Raw genomic sequence first — 22,433 nt, 5'->3', positions numbered from 1 at the left:
TGCATCAACTACAAAATAAACAAAACGCTACCAGAAATCCAAGATTTCGTGCCTATGTTAATGCATCAGAATTAATAAGATCAAAGTTATAATCACTTAAGTAGCATGTCATACCAAAGTTCCCAACTCATACACATCTTACAATTTCATAACCAAATACAACTCACAAAATAAACAGAAAGCAATCCCCAATGCAATGGTTGAAAGCAACAGCCTCATTCCCTTAAGTTCCCCCCTAACTTCACCCGTAAATTTTTTCAACTTCCTGGCCATCATTGAGGATGATTGCGAATTTTCCACACCACTCGTGACAGTCACACCATCTTCATGCCTTGAATAAGACTGATCGGAATTTTTTTTCGCTAAAGCTCTTGCTAGGCCCTCCCATCCTTCTTCAATTTCATCCACCCACACAAAGTATTTGCAATCTCTTGTCTGGAAAAAAAAAACGAACCAAAGTGTCAACTACAATGTCAAAAATAGATTTCTAACCTGAACAACAACACCGCGTGTACATTACCGCCCATCCAGGACATCTGATGAACCATCTATTAGGGTTTGTCATTGTGCCAGACTCCATCAACACAACATCCCTCCCACACAAGCATTTGCCGTCGAGCATCTTTTCCTTCATCCTCTTCGAACTCGAAGAACTGCTGCGAGTTCCATCACTTGCACGAGTTAAATCTTCACAAAGACATCCTAGGGCTCACGAGAAAATTCCTTCTCTCCTTATGTGCACTTGACACTGGATGAGGTTGAAGTCGATTGCATTTATTGGGGTGTGGTTCGAATTGGGGTGTTCAAATCCACATAGATATGGTTTGGGGGGTTTAGAGTGCCATGTAGGTTCGTATAAGGACGAAGCTGGTGTCAAACCAAGGCAGGGTATTTTTGTCACACGAACCGCATCTTCAATAGGTACAAAGTTAGTTTTGGTCTGCTATAGGTACAATTGTCAGCGTTTTTATCTTTCATGGGTACATATGGTCATTTATTCTCCAAATCAATTTTGGATCAAACAATGTCATAAATATGACAAGAATTCAATAATAACGATAACAATAACAACTATACCTATTAGAAGAAGACAATAGCGATAACAATAATGATCATGATGATGATGGAAGAGAATGATAAAAAGAAAAGAGAAAAAAAATTCTAATAAGAAAAAAGGGGAGGGAAGGAGTAGGAGAAGGTGCTATTGATGAGAACAGTAACAATTAAAAAATAATGAAAAAGGAGTAGAAGATGTAACATCATCGATAGCGAAGAATGTTTTTGCATGAATTTAAAAGAAGAAACATGTGTGAATCTAAAAGAATTGGTTAGACTTAATTGATTAAATTACTTGGATGTGAAATTTTATTGAACTTTTTATAGACTCATTTTTCTCTTGCACTATTTTTCTTTCTTCCTTTGCACACACTAACCAGCTCACAGGCTCAGATGCCAAGTTTCAACATCTTACCGGCTCAGATGCCAAGTTTCAACATCTTTTTAAACCGTCAAAGTTTTTGTTGTTTTAGTCTCTATGATTTACAGTGCTGTCGGGTTAACTTGAATCATCCGAGTAAATTTGACTTTATAAATGAAACATCAAAGGATACGGAATAAGTCAGGAAGAATGAGGAAAAAAGAATGAACCGATATGGCAAAATAAATGCTGTTATGAGAACATTATTGTATGAAAAAGCCAGTGCTGATGACATTAGAAAACCAGCACAATATATTCGCAAAAATAAAAATATAATTGATCAGCAATAAATAGATACTCTGATTTACAATTATAGACACAATCGAATACCCAGGCGGAAAAAAATTGGGTATCAAGCCTCCAATTGTGTATATATCTATATTCTATATCTCTGACTAACATTGTGGAACCAAAAATTTGGTGATAATGAAAATTTGGCATCAGCTCCTTAAAAGAACAACACACTTTAAATGAAACACCAACTACCTCAGGAACTTGACGTGTCTTCATCACTGTCTCCACTATCATCACTGCAAAGTAAGACAAATTTATCAATGATATCTTGTGATTAATTTGTATTGTAAGCAGAAAGCATACTCCTTAGAATTTTGTCATTCAAAACCTTGAGAAACTTATGAAAGATCAAGAGCAGATTAATACCACGTGATACCGTGACTTTAAAGTTTAACCATTGAATATATCCATATTGTAAAAGAATAAAGCAAAAAGGGAAAAAAAAAACGCATATCAAATTATCTAAGTACCTATATTCAGGAAGCTTTGATAATCGTCTAGCATCCAAGCCAGTGATAAACTTCTGTACTGCTTGGACATTTTCTGGACCTGGAAGACCAAACATCCAACAGTAAAGCGCACATCCATTAAACAGTATATAGTTAAGATAATAATGAGATTGTAACTTGTAATGTAGGAATTGTTATATTAATTATTGCTTTATTTTTCCTAGGAACATTGCAGTCATATTTTTCAGGTTTCAACTGTTTTGAAACATATCAAAGCACAAGTTAGGGATAAAGCAGATATACTCAGCATGTAACCAACACAATCTTAAGGTGTAAAGTACCCTTTGTCAGTTGAAAAGCATGTAGAATGCATCGTTCGGCGGCAAGTCTCACAGGAGTATTTGCATCCTTTAAACTGTCCGCTAGGGCAGGACCAATGATGGATCCGTGTGACAAAATGGCTGAAGGATTCGCCTGCATTGATTCACATATTAAGGCAGTATAATTCAGTACATCTTTATTCAAGGAGGAATTTATGTCAAGGCAAGATAGTCTGAGGGTATACTTTGGCAACAGCCTTTATAGCAGACAAGGCTCTTCTTCTAACTTCACTAGAGTCATCATGTGTAGACGAAGCAAGCATTGAAAGAACATCTTTGTACAATAGTGTGTCAGAAGGATCCATCTGTGCTTTATAAAGAAGCAGCCTCCCCAATGCCTTGGTTGAAGTTTCCCGCAGAGGGAACTGTTTTCAGAATATTGAATAAAATTAGAAACAACCAATATGCATATATATATAATTAATCGTTAAGGATTGACACCTTCTCATCCTTCAATGAGTCTCGAAGACGATCTACAATAGCTGGGAACAAGGGTGATGAACAAATTGCAGATGGACTGTGTTGGAACAAGGAAGAGATTGTGAGCAAAGAGCCATGTCGAGGAGCCCAGCTTGGCGAATTAGCTAGACTGGCAAGTTTCTGAACCAACTCGATCAGCTGAACATCTTCAAGGTACTGTCGGTTATTGTTAGAAGACTGTTAGACAAACATAATTAAGGTATATTCCAAAAATGAAAGAACCATCCATGATAAATCTGGCTTACAACCATGATGATAATGCGTATATACTATATAGTCATTCATAGAGGAAAAGAAGACTGAAGAAAAATTACATATAGTATGTAAATAGAGTTCCTTTCACTGGCTTACAAACCTGAGTCAAGACACCCAAAATGTTTGCAGCATATGCTCGAACTTTGTCATCATCATGATGTATTAAATCCTTCAGAACAGTGTAAACACGATTCCTGACAGCAGAACTCACGTTCTTACCAGCATGCTTCAAGACACCTTTCAAAGCACTCAGAATAGCTTCACGAACACCACCATCTGATCCCTAAGAATCCAAATGCAACAGTTTTGTATTCAACAAGTAAGCAATACTGTTTAAGATTCCTAGAGTTGCATCAGATAAAACAAAAAAAAAAAAAAATAAAATGATAACAAACTACCTGCAGATTGGATAACAAATCGCCAACTAAAGGATCAACCCTGGTACTGAGGCCACTAAGTTTCCCAAGTGCTAAGGCAGCACTAGAACGAACAGTTCTGCAATCAAATATAACCTAATAAGCAAGAATAGAACAAAGAAGGTGATTGCAACACCACCACTATCAGAATACCCAAGTTGACTTGGCAGAATATAAGGTGAGAATCTAAGTTGAATGGCATAAGTTGCCATTTAAATTAACATTTATGCACCAACAGAAGCAAGACAATTAGTGACTTGTCAGCAGAGGAAGGGAAAAAATTTATCATACTCACCTTGTACTGTCCTGTAGACATTTGACAAATGTCGTTTGCAACTGAGGAAGAAAAGGCTTCAGGGAGATGCCACCCTTCCTTATCATGATGGTTAGAGTAGACAAAATAGCACTCTTCACCTGCCATGGGAACCGATCACCTATTATGCGGATAAGAGGCCTGTGACAAATTATTGGCATAGTCAGTGTGATAATAAGATTTATAGTGCTCCAAAGAACAATAAATGATAAAATATGGTATGGTATTTGGACATGAAGCATGGAAAATCACATGCTCAAACTATATTCTGGTGAAATCAGATATGGTTATAGTAAGAATGAATATAGCAAGACTGAAGATCCGACCAGTTAGTCAAAAGGATAACAACATGCAGAAAATTAAATACACAGAAGGGACACTTTTAGGAAAAAGACTCATTTTTAAACATCAAGAAACATAAAACAAATGGACTGCAACCATATTGTCTCCCTGAGCACTTCTCATGGATATTTTACTTAACATGGAAAATATCAGTCAGTCATTTTTTGTGGCAAGAAATGAATATGATTAGGTGGCATTTTAGGATACAACACCACATTACCACAGAAGTAAATTAATAATGACATCATCACAAGTTTGATGGTCTAAAGTATCAATTTAGAAGTTTCATCTACACAAACAAACTTCTCAAATAAATACCCTGTTATTGGGATGACAAAGTCCTTGAGTGATTGTTCGCTGGTAACCTCTATCAGTTCACCAAGACCCAATGCTGCTTGCTCCCTCAGTTCAGCAGAACCACTAATGAGACCCTGGGATCACAATGTATAAGTTTGATTAGTTCTGTGGGTAAATCATCCCAATTGTATGTGCATAATAGATATTATGCCAGAAATCTTGTATATTGAGAGGATATTATTCAACCATGTAGCATAGTTGAACTCATAGAGTTTTATACACAATAGTTGATATTGATGATATAAAGGTGTGGATATGAATGTGGTAAGTATCCACCTGGAATGAAAAACATTCTAAACTTGGAAAAAAAATTGACGTGACGAAAAGAATAATACTTGGAGAAAAATTGGCAATATAGGCTGAAGTGCTTTAGGAAGACAAAATCCAGGTATGAGAATTGGTCCACCCTGCAAAGAAATTACACAACCATTCAAAATATTAACTAATTTGCCACCAATAACCTAAAAAAACACAATCTGAAACTTAAAGTCTATTTAGGATTGGTAACAGTTTCCAAGTTAAACCATCACCTTCTTCTTTCTGCGCTCCTTATCTCGGGATGTTGATACTGCATCACGAACTAGTTTTATGTATGAAGGAAGTACCTCCTTGGGTACGGAAGCAATAACCCGTGACAAAGCTTCCCAAGCGACCTAATGAAAAGCAAATAATAAGCAACATGCTATAAAAGAATCTAACATCAGCTAATCATGCAACTTACAGTAACTGTAGATGAATCAGGATCGCTCAGCAAAATGATTAGGGTAGATATCATGTTTGGAGCTTCATCATCCAGATATAACTTGCTGTTTTTGAATAAATATCCTATAAGATATGCAGATGATCTTCTGACAGCAGCCTGGAGGAGAATATTGTCAACAACAAAAAATAGTCTATAGAGAGAGCCATTCTATCAGTAATTAAAAGAAAAGTACCTGACTGTCATTAACACCTTTCACAAGCTCTGATATGAGTGACTCCACACCTTCCTCATCAATGACCAGAACCACTGTTTCAGCTGCCTCCTTAGCTGAAGCTTGAACCTCCTAGAATATCACATAAATAAAATCAGATTAGGCATTGAATCAGTTGAAATACATCCACAATCAACAGGAACAAACTCATAATTCTTGAAAAAGAGCATGTACGAAGATGGAATGTCTGATTAAGAATTTCAAAATATGCAATTTTGGTCTACCTTGTCTTCATCACCCATTGCTGATAACAAAGGAGGAAGCACAGTACCAAGATGAAAGTTAAGGCCAGGACCAGCAACCTCTGCTAAAGCCCCTAATGCATGTGCATGGAAGGCACTGTACGATATAAAAACGTTTTCATTAGAGACTGGAAATACACTAAAGCACATAAAACCATTATACAAAAACAAAAAGTCACTTAAAGACACTTACGACAATGGAAGATGAACCAGTTTAGGCAAGATGTGTGGCAATACTGCACTTGTTCTGACACTACAAACAAATAAATAAATAAGATGGAACAAATAGTAAGATAACAAGAAATTATTACAAACAATAACATCAATACACACGATCTCCATGGCAATGATGGCAACAAACAAGTTACCTTAGAATTTGTTTAAGGCCATCAAGTGCAGTATCGGAAGTTTCATCGTCCTCCAGTGCATGTAGAAGAGTGGGAACAATTTCATCAATAGCTTGCATTCCAGCACTCTACATTGCAAGATTGGGATGGAAAGGTGTTGTAAAAGCTCTAGTATTATCTAAGACACCACAAACTAAAACATCATAACGAAAGAACAAGTAGACAATAAAGAGTGCTACCTTATAGAGAGTGCTGAATGCCATGCCAGCTGATTCACGAACCTCAGGCACACTGTAAATACATTGATCTAATTTATCAGAAAATGCAATGTAAAAATTTCCCAGAAAAAAGGCTTAAATACACAAACCTATCACAAAGCGCAGTCCGAATAGTGGGAATGAGCTCATTCATGAAACTCAACAACTGACTCTTGCCCGCGCTTGCCATAACTTCACTCAGACCAACACATACACCCTTTTCATGCAACATAAACCATAATTCAATCAAATTACAAGATATGAGCTATCAGCACATAGATACACCCATTACAAAACAGAAAATTTCAGCAGAGACAACAATTCTAACCTGTCTTCTGCTGCTGTCAGGGTCACTCAGGCCCTGGGATAAGATTGGGATTATCAAGGGGAGCACACGTTCACCAAGTTTCCTGACTAGCTCACCCAATGATCGTCCGGCAACCTGCATGAGAATCAGCAAAGGTAAGACAAAAACTCCACAATTTGTGGCAGAAAATCAGTTAAAATGGATATAAGTGCACACCTGCCGTCTTTCAGAGGATGACGATGCAAGGGATGAAATTAAAGTATCCATCAGAATAGGCATAATTTCCCTAAGAGTCTTAGGAGTATTTGCTACAATAGTCTTCCACACGTGCAAAGCAGCCTGACCAAAGATACATATGGCTTTTAGAACATGGCAAATTCCTCGATAAAAGTGAGCAAAGAAGGAGAAAAGAAGAGGGAAGTGTAGATGTCCATTCATTACCTGACGTACTGACAGACTAACATCAGCTCGAACCATATATAATGCAGCAAGTACTTCGTTACGCTTATCAAGCCCCAGAACCTCAATAATAGCACGTCCATGAGCCTCAGTACTAGAACCTTCATCATCACTGCCCCCCTCAAGCAGAGCTTTACCAGATGTTCCAGCAACCTGAAAGGAATAATATGGCTCATAAATCCAATCAAACTCTGGTGCTTGTTGAAACTTGAAAGGTTAGCAAAACATACCTTGAATAATAGATCACCCAGCAGCTCAACTGAGCTCTGTCGAATCCGCCAATTATCATTAAAAATCCCATCCTCTACTGCTGGAAGGAGAAGAGGTAGAGATCTGCAAAATAAAAAAGGAAACCAAAACTTAGTGCCAGGCAACCTAACTTGTGGAATTCACAATTAATATAATTCAGACATCAATAAGAATTCCAATTCTTACACAAACAATATCCACATATGCATATTGCAAAAGGCAAGATAAACAAAAAATTCTTGTATATGTGATTTTGTAAAATCAAAGAAAGAACATACGATGCAGCGTAATGCTCAACAAGGACATGGCCAGCGCCTAGTGCAGCATCACGTACAGATTCATTCTCATCAGCAAGACCTACAAAATATTAAAGGAAAAAATAAAAAAATAATTTACTTTACTTGTAACAGCAAAAAATAACACATAAAGACAAAGAAAGTACCATACCATCTAGGATAGCAGGCAGCACCTGTGGAAGATAATTCTGGAACTGGACTCCTAATGACCGTGGCAAGTACTGCAACAAAGTTGTTTGGAAGGGTATTTAATCAGAGTTCAAGAAGATAATAACACTAAATTGTATTAAAAACAGCACTTTCAGCACTTTACCTTGAACAATGTCAAATATCCATCTCGTACTGATGCTTTTTGGTGGGAGCAATTTCGAATAATATCAGGAAGTACATGCTCAAAGTACTGGATGCCAAGTGCAGCTAAGACCTAAAATTCAACCAGTTTGGATGGCAGGTGTGAAGAAGGGGTTTCCAAAAAAAAAAAAAAAACAGACAAAACTCCTTCCATTACAGGAAAAGAGCAGGCAAAACATCTTAAAGAACAATGCTTGTTTTCGAACCCTTTGGGTGGGGGGAATAGAAGGCCACAAGGACAAGAAGAAATTCTGGGTTTTTGACTGTAAAACCTGAAAAAAGGAAAAAGAATCTAACCTCACTCAACCCTTGAGCTGCTCCAGATCGCTCAACATTACTGTTATCAGATTTTAGTGTCTCAAACAACCATGGGACAAGATCAGGGAAATTTTCTTCGCCCATTCCTCCTATAAGGGATCCAATGGCTCTTGCAGCAACTGATCGAACTTCAGGGATAGGATCCACAAGAACCTGCTCTCATGATACATATATCAACTAATTAGGAGCCAAGGACAACACAAGCAGTGTAAAAGCTATTGAAAAAACAGGTACCTTCTTTACTTCAGGAAGCAACAATCCTATATATGGAATCATATCCTTTGGTTCTGTAACCAAGGAACACATGTTTCCAACTATTTGTGCTGCCCTCTTCTTAGTGTCAGCACTCCTTTCCCTAAGTCCTCTATGTACTATTGGCACCAATAATGCAAGTGAGGGGGCATCAATGGAATTGACGAAGGTTGTCTGCAACAGTCAATAAGATTTCAGGAAACAAAACAAAATAATAAACAAAATCTGTAAGACACATGCAATAAACCTTACTTGAAGAAGAATATCAAGGGAATATTTTGTATGCTCATTAGGATCACTGAGTCCCTTAAGTAAAGTAGGGACCAGAGCAGATATTTCAGGATTCTTTATCACGCTCCCAACCTTTAAAAGAAAATAAAAATAACATTAAAAAAAAGATACAAAAGTATACACAAAAAAATAAAGCATCAAACAGTATGACAGTTCACAATCAAAGCTAACCTGTTGAAGGGCCATTTGCCCAGCTGACTGGACTTTAGGATGGGTATCAGTTAAAACCTAGAAATGATAGAACGGTTATGGTAATACAATCAATGGAATAGAAGAAATGAAAAATTACCAGTTTCAATGTAATGTAAGCATCATCTTATACCTCAGTCAATTTGGGCACAATCTTAGGGAGGCACTGAGACAACTGTCGCGGAGCACAATAAGCCATAGCACCCAGAAGTTGCACACTACTTTGTTTTGTCCTCCAAGCTTTATCTTCAAGACCCTGATCAAATAATCAGTTACACAATAATTCACAACATACAAGCAAGGTAACTGCATAAATATATGCATGTGTGCATGTGTGCACGTGTAACAAACAAGGATATTTATAGAAAGCACACACTGTTTCTCAATGGCAATAACAAATAAGTTGGCTATATTTTTTGTCACCTTCAAAAGAGACGGAAGGACAAGCTTCACTCCTTGGGCACTAAGCTGTGACATCATTGCACGAGCAGCGCATTCAGCTGCGTCACGAACTGCAACAACTTGATCAGAGAATGAAACCAAGAGCAATGGTAACATCTGAATCACATACCTGAACACAATTATGATGAAGGGAATAAAATAACCCACTCCCAAAATAAAATAAAAACTACATGAACAATCAGTAACATTTGGGAGAAATACTCATTGAACATACGGTTCAAATAGTCTTCCAAGTGTTTCACAAAGGCATTCAAATCCGAGTAAAGCTCCTTCACGAGATTTTGCAGAGTTCCTGCAGTTAGTTAAGAGAAGTAATCAACATAAACTTAAGATACATATGTTTCCCTTGAATTTGACAGCCTGAAGTCTGAAAACTAAAAATGGCATAAGACCCAATACTTTTCAGGGAATTCTGTAAGCTGAAGAATTTAGAAAATAGTCAGCATCTGAAGGAGAAAAAAAATAGGAGAAGAAGAGAGAGGGGGGGAGGGCTGTGAAGACTATTAAGGAGATAGATTTAATGCACAACAGAACTTCTTACAACCTTTCAGCCAGACCCTCTTGAAGCTTAATGACAACCCTATAAGTTTTCAAGCAAGGAAGGCCAAATCCCTTGACAACTCCTGCAAGCCCAAAAGCAGCCCCACGGCGTTCTCCATATTTATCACTTTTCATCATCTGGTCCAGCAGCCGAGTAATAAGAGCAGCAGCATCATCCTATTGGAAGTTATCAAATAACAAAAACAAAGTACTCCAGTGAACTTCGAGAATATATGTATATATATATGAAAGCATATTAACCTTAAATATGACTGAGTTGAAGCATTGAAGATATGCATCACCGACGAGTCAGTAAAAGCATAATAGGTCAAACTATATATTTTCAACAATACGAAATACTCCCAAACAAGCATATGAATTGCAAGTATTTACCAATCGGTTACAGCACCACTTTAAGCAACTAGATACTACAAAAGAATACTTCACATCGGAGCTATTGCTGTATTCAGAGTTACAATGCTATCCATCAAATTGATGGAAGAGTGACAAGAATAATTATGCACACAAGGATTCTTTTTCTTGCTATTTTAATTAAAAAAGCAGGTGCTTCCTCTATCATCATAAAATCTAATTTATAATGAAGTAAGGCATCAGATATTGGTTATTAGAATGCTCTTGCATACTTGTTTCGATTTCATCAGTGGAGACAAACAAGAGGAAACAGCCCGTTGAACAGCTTCGGATGGAGTGTTCAGAACATCCAACAGTTTTTCCACAACAGCATGAACCTTCGGATCATCCTGTGTCCGAAAACAAAGAGAAAAGAAAAACCACAGCAGAACTTTTTAAAACTCAACAACACGTCAAAACCAACACACACACACACACACATCCAATACTGACCTTTGCCAAGTGTTTTGCTAATGCTCCAGTAAAAATAACCACACCCTCCCTAACTAAGTCATATTTTTCTTCATCTGGTGCCTATAAATTTGGGAGAATCCATTAATAAAGATCACGATAACAAGTGTTTCACCAATATTCAGCTTATGTGTATCTGCTTACATACAGTACTTACAGTTTTGTTTAAGTAGTTCTCAAAGATGGGGAATAACAATGATACGTTATCTTTCCCATGTTTATCAATAATCAAGATGCCAGCATTAATCATTCTACCTCTGACATCAGCATTTGGATCAGCCTGCAAATCAACTATCATTAATGCTTGGAAAGGTATTGACTACTGAAACGAGCAATCAAGCAAGAAGATAGTTCAGCTTCAAACATCAACTAAAAAGAGGAGGGCAGGGGGAAGCCATGTGAAATTACCAGAGCTCTCGATATTAGAAATGTCATAACAACAGGCAAGTCTTTGGTTCTCAAAACATCAGCTGCAGAATGTAATGCCAATGCTACACCTTGCCTACCCAGCCAACCAGCATCAATGTTGTCATGTCCAACACCCATGTCAGAAATGTACAATGAAAATAAAGTGGAAAGGGACTCCTGAAATTATCAGCAAACTATCAAAAATTCAAACAAACAAATAACTAAATAAAACAAAAAAAAAAAAACAAAAAGAAGAACAAGAAAGGAAATTATCAAGCAAGCATACTTGTATAGAATCTGGGTACTCATCCAGAGCAGCAGCTAATGCCTCAGCAGCTGCCAAGCGCACATTGTAGTTAACATGAGAAAGTGCTTTGAAAAGTCTGGAAAAGTCAGTTCCAAAGTCAAACCCATAATGATCCCATATTTCCTCTGCCACTTCAGCAACTGACTGAAATGTTAAAACAAAACAGTAAATGAGATATAATAATATACATAAATCTATTTAAGGTAAAAAACAAATTATTGAGTTACTCTAGAATCAGGTGTCTGTGTATCGCAAATACAGGACACATAATTTCCTGAGATAGCCATGATGGAAAATAAATAAGCCTTCTTTATGTTCCAAGTAAGAGTTACACCGTATGCATTCTAAATATGGCATTATTTACAAGTACTAGTTAGATTATTTACTTAACATATTTAAGAGTATCGGACATCTTAATAACTCAAAATTCATTTTTACATGAATCACTTAGAGTCGCTAAGTGTACTCAAGCCAATCTAGTTATTGGCAAATACAAGGCAGTGTAAAAAGGGCAATGAAAGGAGAACCTTCTCCGAGTCATGTAATGCTATCCATATACTTGTTGCAACCTCAACGCTCTCAGGGAGGGAACGATTGGCAACGGCAGGGATACATTTTACCGCATTTAAACATGCCATTCTAACATGAACATCTTTCGCATAAACTCCATAAAGGGCCTGTAAATGGAAAATTCATAAATAGAATAAGCATATAAAGACCTCCCTAAAAAGATAAAATAAAATAGAACTTAGAAAGAGAGAGCAATACAAACAGAGTCAAGCAAACTCACAGAGGCAACATCATCAGGTTGCAAACCAAGACTCAATTCATTTAGTGCAGGAGCTATTGATGCTTGATAGGCCGGAACAACACCAAGGACATGATAAAGTACCTACATAATAGAATATTAATCATAAGAAAGACGAGTGGTTCAAAATAACAGAAGACTGACAAACAGTACAAACTAAATTCTGGTTTAAAAGAATAAAATGTTTAACATTTTACCGATAACATTCGAATCCTAGGAAGAGGTAGATGGGGATCCAGGTGCAAATAAAGTATCCGAAGTACGTCATCATGAAATTTTGTTTTCTTTGAGCATAGCAGAATTCTCTCCATTATCTATTGAGAACCAGAGTTAGAAACATAGAATCTTTGTGAATTGATTAAATCAAACTTCAAAGCAGAATTGCTTACGGGGAACACAAATGAAAAAGAATCAACAGGAAGTGCTCCTGATTTACAAGATGTGGATAGGCCATCTAAGATTCGATCAAAAAGGCCAAGGGACGGCCTCTCATGCACTTCCTCTTCAGCATCAGATGGAACCCGATCCAACAGAACATGAACTTGATCAATCACAATAAGACGCAACGCAGTAGAAATATCAAGTGCCCAATCACATAGAGGAGGAGCAGTGCATCTTGATAATTTCACCATGGTTTCAAAGGCTTCATCACTTACAATAGGTGACCGTAATAAAGGTTCAACAAACTTGACCTGACACAAGATTTAAATTTGAACATGAACAACAGCCACATACTGTCATGTTGAAATCAAACAAAAAATAAATAAATAAATAATAAGTACAGAAAATAACCAATGAATCAAGTATCTAATCTGTTGAAATTACATTTTTAAAAAGCATGTCATATTCAACTGATAAAGGATGTGGGCATTTAAGAGAATTCAGAATGCTAGGAGTAAATTCAAGTGGTATCAAACATATGGAAGCAAATTGACAAAGGCTAGTAGACAGGACATCAAATACCATTGAAGGCAGTCTACTATGGGCAAAAACTGTATTAGCAATCGCCATATCTCCAAGAGCTCTGAGCATCAATGACAGATGGTCTTGTATTTCATGGACTCTATCACGTATCGAAGCCTCCTCCTTAAGCTGTAATTCTCTTGCCTCCTCCTTTGCAGTCTTCCCTTTGTCTAAATAGCAAAACAAAAATATAATTAGTCACCAAATTAAATGCATCCAGCGGAAGCAACAATATCATTAGTCATCAATTTAAATGCAATCGGCAAAAGCTTTAGACTCGGAAGCTATAAATAAAGACCAACAGAGGTTTGACACTTGCCAGGCTTCTTTGTTGCCTTAGCAGTATCCCTTTTCCCTACACCAGCAACTTCTCGGCTAGGTGGATCTCTCTTTGGCAAATGATTCGAACGGGAATTATCCTGGTCAAAAGTAACAAATATAGTGAAAAACCTATGGGAAATGGAACAGAGAAAGAATGTAGCAACTGATACCTGCACAAATGAAAAAACGCACACCAGCAACACAGCAACACACAGAACAGAATGGAAGAGTGGTAATTCTCACTCTAATACTGATATCGATGTAGAAAATGGTAGGGAAAATACAAGAACAATAAAGGAAAACGATAAGGGCTATGTGCAAGAGCCAGCCTCAACTCTCCTAGCCTATGCCTTAACTTTCACCAAAAGTCTACCCTATCACCCCAATTCTGTTACTGATACACTCCTCTCTCCACTCACTCAATTCGGTTAGCATTCCCCGGCTGATCCTCTTTCACACTTTCTCCGCTAACAGTGCCAGGTGGCATGTTAATTACATGAATATCCCCTTCTTTATTTTTCTCAATTCTACCCTCCACTCTCCTCTTTCTACTATAGTGCAAAGGCAGAGGAGGAATTTTACTTTAGGAATAGAAGCTTCTATTCTCACTCTCACTGTTGTGTCTGAGTACGTAACAAAGAATAAGAAAAATAGGAGGTACCAGGCCATCTTCATCATCATACATACGGAAGCGACCCTTTGCTTGTCTTGTGTTCTTACTAGCAACAGATTCAGCAACATAAACTCCTTGCTCAGTGGAAAGCATTCCTTCAGGAGTACGAAAAATCTAAAATGACAAAACCAGCAAAGGGAAAAATTAAGGATAACTTATAACAAAAATTCCCATCGAGTAAACAAAACATAGTAAAGTACAACATACAGCCACCGATAGTCAATCCACAGTTCAGACTGAATCATAGGAATTACCTGAATGTCATTCTCAGAAAGTGTATCATGTGAAAAACGTTCAGGAAGATTTAGCAAATGCTGGCATCAGGAATATATACTAGTCAGCAACCAGAAGTGAGATAGATAACCATCACAAACTTCCCAGTTTCGGAGACTCCAAGAAAATAATAATAAATTGTACATAACCATCAACATGCGTACTTTTTCAAACTCAGTATATGCATCTGCAGGAACTATGGACATCAAAGTGCACAGAGATGATATTGCTGCTTCTTGTTCAAGTGGGTTAACACTCTTCAAACCCATGGGTCCCAGTAAGACCTGCAAAACATTATAATTATATCACTTCGCAGTTGGAAGCACAAAGGTACATCCTCTAAGAGGAGACCTGGTTTATACATCACAGTTAGCAAATATCTAGGCACACACAATTATTGAGACATAATAAAGACATGACGAAAATAGAAAAGAAGTGTCCCTATAGCTACTCTGTTATAGAAATTAACAAGCCATGCAAAGACAATATATCTATAACCAATGCTATGGTGCAATGATTGGCCCTAAACCCTAAACACTAGCTGGCAATTTTCAGACAGTAGGAAAGGGTTCTGAATAACTTAATCTGCAAAAAAAAAAAAATTGTCAGCATAACAAACAAAATGTTTGAAAGATACCACATCAAAAGCAGGATTTTAAATGGCTGAATATGTCGACAAGAAACTGTCAGATAAAAAGCCAATGATCAGAAAGATGCCACATCAAAATGGAACTGGTTCTAGTATTCAATCAATGTACATGCGCACCATCAAAATCACTAATGATTCCTTGTCTGTGAACAAGAATGCTCAGATATTCAATACATCAATTCATTCATAAACCTTGGATGAAATAACAGCTAATCTATCTATATGAATTAATGCACCAACATTTTGTAGCAATATTAATTACCTGTATGAGATTCACCGCGTTAGTAGAAAGGACATCAATAACATCAAAATCGTGTGATTGCAAACACCTAAAGAGCCTCTGCAGAAAGAAAAATGAATCAGCTTCAAAACAAAAAATATTCATGATCATGCATGCACATTGCACAATAACTAAAGATCACCTGAAAACATATATTTTTACAGGTAAAGGCATGCATACTACTCAAGACTCAAATGCGGGGGAGAAATGTAACACATTCTTTGTGTGATAGTAACATAATAACAATAAGAATAAAAATAGTCATCTACACCCACATTTTGATCCTTCTGCAACTCACACCTGATTAGTAAGGCTACAAAGAGATCACAGGCAAAAGTCCCAGGCTTCTTTAATTTTCAGATGAATTCCTAGTTTATATGATTAAGAAGAATTTAAATTGGTTATCAAATTTCCATGCAAAACACCCAAAGCAAAGAAAACATAACCAAAAAAAGCATCAGAGACGAATATAAGAAAAGCACCTTCCACACTGCATCTCTTTTTGCACTACCAACCACACACGGGTGATGCGAGCAAAATATTATTTTGACAAATGAATCTGGAGAATGTTTTAGAGCTGCTGGTGACATAGTCAGCAAAGCCTTTACCAAAATCTCAACAGATGGAATGAATGGAATTTGAGGGTCCAAGGAAATATCAGTGTCACTACAAATTGAAGCACAAATGGTTAAATGTACCATACAAAAGCAAGGGTATCAAAGAAAAAGATGCAAATGATCCCTACTAGGGTAAAGGTGTTTCATTAGTAGATATGAAGAGAATGATCTGCCGTGTTACATGGGTCAACCTCATAGAAATTTCATGTCTTCTTTGCCTTATTCATGGGAGAATACCTTGTACAGTATATACTCTCTACTTTCCCAAAAATAAATTCTTTATCCACAAAAAATCATAAATGAATAGATGAAATAAACTACACTTGTAAGACCACATTTTTTATCTATTATAATCATTAGTGAATAGCACCATGAAGCGCCACAGTAGATCACATTTACAAAATGGAAGGCTCATTTCTAATGGGGTAAGACCTCCAGAAGGGACACAAGCAACCTTTCCCATCAGCACTCCAACCAAGGCAGCCAAATGTCTTGGAAGAAGAAAAACCAAAATCGAAAGAAAATTAGCAGCCTTATAAAACAGCATCTTCACTCCCCAATACCACCGATCTGGGGAAGCCACAAAACCTCTAAAGGAGATTTCATTACTTTATTATCTTTTTGGGGGAAAAAATGAAGAAAATTTTAAGAACAAATAAACTACCAGGAGTTTTCAAGGCAATTTCTTGGCAATCCATTCCAACTTGCCCATACTTCCTTATTTTAATCACAATAAATATGGAGATAAATGTATAATTACAATCACATATATACCTCATTTTTGAAGCCATAATCTTCTCTCCAACCAAAGAGAGGTATTTTGAAAATTCAAAGAAAATATCTTCAGATAAATGCGGAGCAGAAGTAATAATCCTCTTTGCAACATAATATGTCATTCTTCGAATATCCCAACTTGGATGGCACATAAAAAATATCATCAGCTGCATGAAGTTAACAAACAATTGACTGAGTCAATACAGAATAGAATGTCTATAGAGAGCTAACAAAATTCTACGTATTTTTCACCTGCAACAGCAATCTCACTGAGAAGTTGGATGAAGCTCTGGATAACAAAGAATAAGAAACTTAAGTACAATATTATAAATCATAAAAGTATAAAGTGTAGTAAGTACTCGTCATTATAGATAGAACTCACCGCTGTAAATGCTCAAGGAGAAGCACTTCAAGAAGATCAACACATGCCACGCTATCTTCGATTGAAAGCTTTGATGCCTGCACAGCAACCTTTTAGTTAGATATATAATAAAACCTTGAAAATGCCAACAACAAATTGAAGCAGAGTACTCACCATTGAAATTGGCATAACTGAAGGTTCACTTTGTGACACCAAAGACCATATCTTTTCCTTTGCCAACGCTTCCTCTGAAAGATAAGACAAGTGAATGGAAAAATTTAAGCAGAAGAGGGAAAAAAAAAAAACTAAACTTCTGCTCTATGTTCAAGCATATAAAGATTCCACTAATACAAACCAGCTTTAATATCAACAGCAGCTATCTTCCCAACTAATAACAATGCATATATGCCATCTAAACGTTGCACTGCCTTGGTAAATCCAGTTTTCACAAGTTGGACAAGAGGACCAAGCAAAGGTGACATCTACAAATTATTTAGTTGAAACGCAAGGAGATGAAAATCACATAAATGCATGAAATGAGTTGATCAAAAGTATAATCAGTTAAAAAGACAACTTACCTTTAAGATAGCATCTGCATTTTTGGATATTGCATGTAGACTGCGTAGGAAACCCCTTCTTAAAGTTTCCTTCTCTTTGAATCCAGAAACCAAAAAGGAAATTAAATTATCTTCAATGATATCAGTAGATCTAACTGCCCAAGAAGCTATAGCAGACAAAATCGCAATTTTAACCTCTTCATTTCCTGCCAATTATGGTGAGCATTAATCAGTGCCAAATTTAGTAAACATAAATACCACTACCAGTGATATGACCAGAGATGGAGTGCTGCACAAAGAGAATAAATAAACAAGTGATAGTGATGACTGCACTGCTTCATTCACAAATCCTTTATTGAGTAATAACAATAAACAACAATTGGTATTTGGTTCATATAAGGCCACATCTTTGATTCAGGGGCATTTAACATGAAAATTATATGCTTTATCTTAAGACACTAGACAACCCTTCCTCAAAAGTGAATTTATACGTGTTATGTATGTCTAAATAAGAAACGGTGACCGATAACTTCTCAATGTCTTGTGAAGTTACCTATTTAAGTAGTAGTCTGTTTGTGGTTCTTGGCCCAACATTTCATGTGTTTTTTTCCACAATGAGTTGCTTCTTATGATGCATTTCAAGAGTCTTTTTAACACCTAGATTTTTTTGGCAACATAGCAGCTGCTGACAATGTTTGATGTTCTTGGTTGGAAAGGAATGATAATTCTGAAAAGGTGTACAGTTCCCTTAGATTTATTATGGGATTGGATCACATTGGTGGTATATCCTAGGAGATCATCTCACAATGTCTTAGGGGGATACTTGTCACTAATAATTTCTTCTTGCATCAAAATAAGTGAATGACCAATCGAATTCAAAAATAATTAAACAAATAATCAAAGGGAAAACTAGAGCTTGAGATTACCATCCTCCTTGTAGTATGATAAAAGAAAATCACATATCACGCGCGCCAAATTGATGAGATATTTCCCATCTGGAGCATTAGATAATTCCTGTATTGCATTTACCATCCCTACTCTCTGGTATGGAAGAGCCAGCCTTCCTTCTGAACCTGTTCAGAATGAAACATATACCAGTCAAATATACACCACAAAGTGTTGACTATCAGAGAAAATGAAAGAAACTGAAGGAAAGTCAAATACAGGAAAAGAAAATTCATATAAGAAAAATCTGCAGAATATTTATAAAGGTAAAATGAGGAATGGTTGCAATGAGATCTAACTGAGTAAAGAGTGCACTTATATACATACATTTCTTTGAAGCAAAGTGTAGCAATGACAACTAACTGCAACTATATTTTCTCATAGCAGATTATATTAGCCATGTGCTGATTACACCCAAAACAGAGGCACCACTAATACATCCAATTAAAAATTCAAGGTAACTGCAGTTAAATGTTAACGAAGCAAGCACATGTCATTTGATACCTTTAATAACGGCTTTTACAGCATTGAACATGGTCTCCAATGCATCTGGGTTGCTAGTTTTTTGGCTCAGACTCCTGACTATGGTTAATGCACCACCCCTTCTCCCTTCATCAGCATGTCGAGCCTGTGCTAGTACTACTGAAAGAATTTCATCGGCATACTTGCTCAAATCAAGGCTAACAGACTCCAAAAGAATTCCAATAGACTCCAAGACAATCTCTGGGTTTCGTTTTAGCATTTTCACAGCAGAGGGTATCACAGTACTCTGAAAATCTTGATGTGACATTTGCAAATAAAGAGGATGAAATGCTTCTATGAGACTCCTACTGGGCTTATCTTTGGCGGTCAGTATTGCATTGACATATATATCAAGAAAAGCCAGCTGTAAGCAGTAAATAATTACATTAGAATGCCAGGAGAAATAAATCAAACATGCATGTATGTATCTATAATTGTATATGTATGCCACCTACAGAGAGTTATAGATATTTATCTCACCTTAACTTCTCCAAATAAAGTAGGAGTACGACTTGAGAACTCCAATAACAACAATAATAATTCAGGACTATCCTTGTATGGTATTCGTCCATTCTTGATTTCCTCAATGTAGACTTTATAAATACCTGGTGACTGAGAACAAGCGTAATCATCAAAGTCACAAATACCCACTTCCTTTATGAATTGTATTTTGAAAGTTGCAGACCAACACTATGAAATTCAAGTACTCAAAACGCTAATAATAAATTAATTGTCCATTAAATAACGAAGAGAGGTCAAGCTGAACCTTGGAAAACAAATGGAAAAACTTCTTCCTGCAAGCCCTACGCTCGCGAAAAGATCTTGGAGAAACAATACTAAGCAAAGACGCTTGCGCCGCGGCCACTCTACACAAAGCATTCATGGAAACAGAAGCGAACTGGCTCTTGCTCAATAGTAAGCACGACCAGCTGAGAAGCCTGTAGCTTCCGACATGCGATTGGGCCTTGAGCTGCTTCTCCATGCTCTGAACAAGCGCCGCCGCAAAAGTCTTCATGAAAACCGTTTCACTCAAAGCCTTCACAATGACTTCATCAACGGCTTTCCTCGATCTGAGATCATCGTAGATTGAAACCGTTCTGAATACTACATCCGTCAACAATGACGCAACCTCTGCTGGCATATCTGCACAAACATACCAAAACCGTTTGAGTTAACATTCCAGAGCTAAAAATCTATGTATTTGAAGACGACGACGAGCGCATTCTCAATAATTCATTATTTCATTTTTCATGTCAAGTGCATCGAGCTGAACTGTGAACAGTGCTGGTATGATCGGTGCAGACCTGGAGTAGAACTACTCAAGAAGGCGGGGATTTCGCGACGGAATATCCGAAGGCGCTGGTTAGTTGAGGAAGTTGAAACCAATTCGGATAGTGACACAAGAGATTGCAGCGATTCCGCCATTGATGAACACTGCGAAATTCAGAATCGGATGAGTTTGAAGCAAGTACAGTTTTGTTCAGAATACAGAACACAGGTTCACACGGTGTGTTTCAGTTGACGAGTGTTTTCCCTTTGCAGTGAAATGCTTAGGGTTTTTGGTTGGGTACACCGGTGCAGTACTGCGCTGCAGCTTGGTTAATCCTGCTTGGGACTTGGTTTTCAGAGTTTTCTCTTCTTTTTTTTTTTTCTGGGAACAAACTCTCTCACGTTTTCCAAACAATTCTTTGTTCATGGATTCTTTTTTTTTTTTGTTCATGGATTCTTTTAAAAGAAAGAGCCGAGGGAATATTTTTGGACAAACCTATGGCTTTTATACGGGCTAAATATCCGTTTCCTTTGGACCCTCCTAGAAAGTGAAAGAGGAAGACCATCTCATTCTTGAATAAATGGACTTTTTGTTTTTTTTCAAAAACACACAAAAAACTCGGCTTTTCTAAACAAAAAAATGGAGGAAAAAGTGTTAAATCTTGAATATCACTATTCATGCCAATAAATCGTAGCTCACATGGCATATCTCTATCTCTCCACCTCAAAAGTGTGTTGTGTGGTACCTAGGATTGGGGGTTGTCAAATCCAACTGGAGTACCTAGGAGGTTTCTAGCCTTTTCAACACCTCCTGGCTCGTCTTCCTGTTTTGCCATGCCTTATGTTCACTCCCAAACCCACCCCCGAAAGCATCTCCTTCCTTCTTTGAGATATGTTCTTCGAGCATTGAGCCAGATCAAGCGCCTGCATCAGAATCTCAACTTGGGTCTTTGTTGCTTTACAAAACAAAAGAATATCATCTGCAAACATCAAATGCGATATTTTTTGCCCTTTCTTAGAAATAGCTACAGGCATCCAGTAACCACTCGAAACAAGATAAGAGATAAGACAAGCCAATATTTTCATATAGAGTACAAATAAATAAGGAGACAAAAGATTTCTCTGTCTAAGCCCTCTTTGCGGGGTAAAATTTTGCAACCGGTCACCATTCCATATAATAGATAGAGAAGAAGAACTCACACATGCCATAATCAACTGGACAATGCTATCAAGAAACCGAAATTTTGCAAAGTATACTGAAGGAAATGCCAACCCACCTTGTCATAAGCTTTTTTCAAGTCAATTTTAAAAGTTATCACTCCTTTTTTAGATTTAGTCTTCCGCATGAAGTGAAGAATCTCATGGCCTATGAATTACATTACAGAGGCTTATCGGTTGAAAATCCTTCATACAAATTAGACTGTCCACCTTAGGGATCAAAACCAACAAAGTCTCAAAAACTGTGGCTTCTAAGGGCTCTACAAGAAAGGCTTTATTTACAATTCTCCAAACATCCGGCCCAACAAT

The 22,433-nt window shown here is 37.1% G+C and overlaps 1 protein-coding gene across 1 annotated transcript; it reads right to left on the bottom strand.

The window, feature by feature from the left end:
* Window positions 1–1,628: 1,628 nt before the first annotated feature.
* LOC112695367 (protein ILITYHIA) lies at window positions 1,629–21,339 on the bottom strand. The gene is made up of 60 exons (XM_025747682.3): window positions 20,942–21,339; window positions 20,404–20,780; window positions 20,118–20,249; window positions 19,620–20,001; window positions 19,097–19,243; window positions 18,192–18,376; window positions 17,969–18,095; window positions 17,788–17,861; window positions 17,635–17,711; window positions 17,505–17,541; window positions 17,253–17,419; window positions 16,344–16,527; window positions 15,844–15,921; window positions 15,097–15,216; window positions 14,914–14,973; window positions 14,648–14,773; window positions 13,985–14,084; window positions 13,666–13,835; window positions 13,092–13,394; window positions 12,900–13,016; window positions 12,685–12,786; window positions 12,422–12,571; window positions 11,874–12,038; window positions 11,588–11,764; window positions 11,337–11,459; window positions 11,162–11,242; window positions 10,942–11,058; window positions 10,302–10,474; window positions 9,972–10,049; window positions 9,719–9,866; window positions 9,429–9,551; window positions 9,278–9,334; window positions 9,068–9,178; window positions 8,798–8,989; window positions 8,543–8,716; window positions 8,208–8,318; window positions 8,046–8,115; window positions 7,877–7,955; window positions 7,580–7,682; window positions 7,332–7,502; window positions 7,107–7,229; window positions 6,912–7,025; window positions 6,694–6,800; window positions 6,566–6,617; window positions 6,348–6,454; window positions 6,173–6,232; window positions 5,962–6,076; window positions 5,699–5,809; window positions 5,485–5,622; window positions 5,294–5,416; window positions 5,099–5,170; window positions 4,725–4,837; window positions 4,047–4,205; window positions 3,734–3,830; window positions 3,436–3,618; window positions 3,042–3,236; window positions 2,786–2,965; window positions 2,562–2,694; window positions 2,242–2,320; window positions 1,629–2,007 (listed from the first exon to the last, which is right to left on the bottom strand). Exons 1-60 carry the CDS (start codon window positions 21,060–21,062, stop codon window positions 1,965–1,967), a joined length of 7,893 nt encoding a protein of 2,630 aa, XP_025603467.1. The 5' UTR covers window positions 21,063–21,339; the 3' UTR covers window positions 1,629–1,964.
* Window positions 21,340–22,433: the final 1,094 nt, after the last annotated feature.

The sequence above is a fragment of the Arachis hypogaea genome, chromosome 6, assembly GCF_003086295.3.
Source record: "Arachis hypogaea cultivar Tifrunner chromosome 6, arahy.Tifrunner.gnm2.J5K5, whole genome shotgun sequence".
In the NCBI taxonomy this organism is placed as follows: domain Eukaryota; kingdom Viridiplantae; phylum Streptophyta; class Magnoliopsida; order Fabales; family Fabaceae; genus Arachis; species Arachis hypogaea.
Note: the sequence above shows the minus strand (reverse complement) of the source record. Positions and strands in the feature narration are given on the sequence as shown.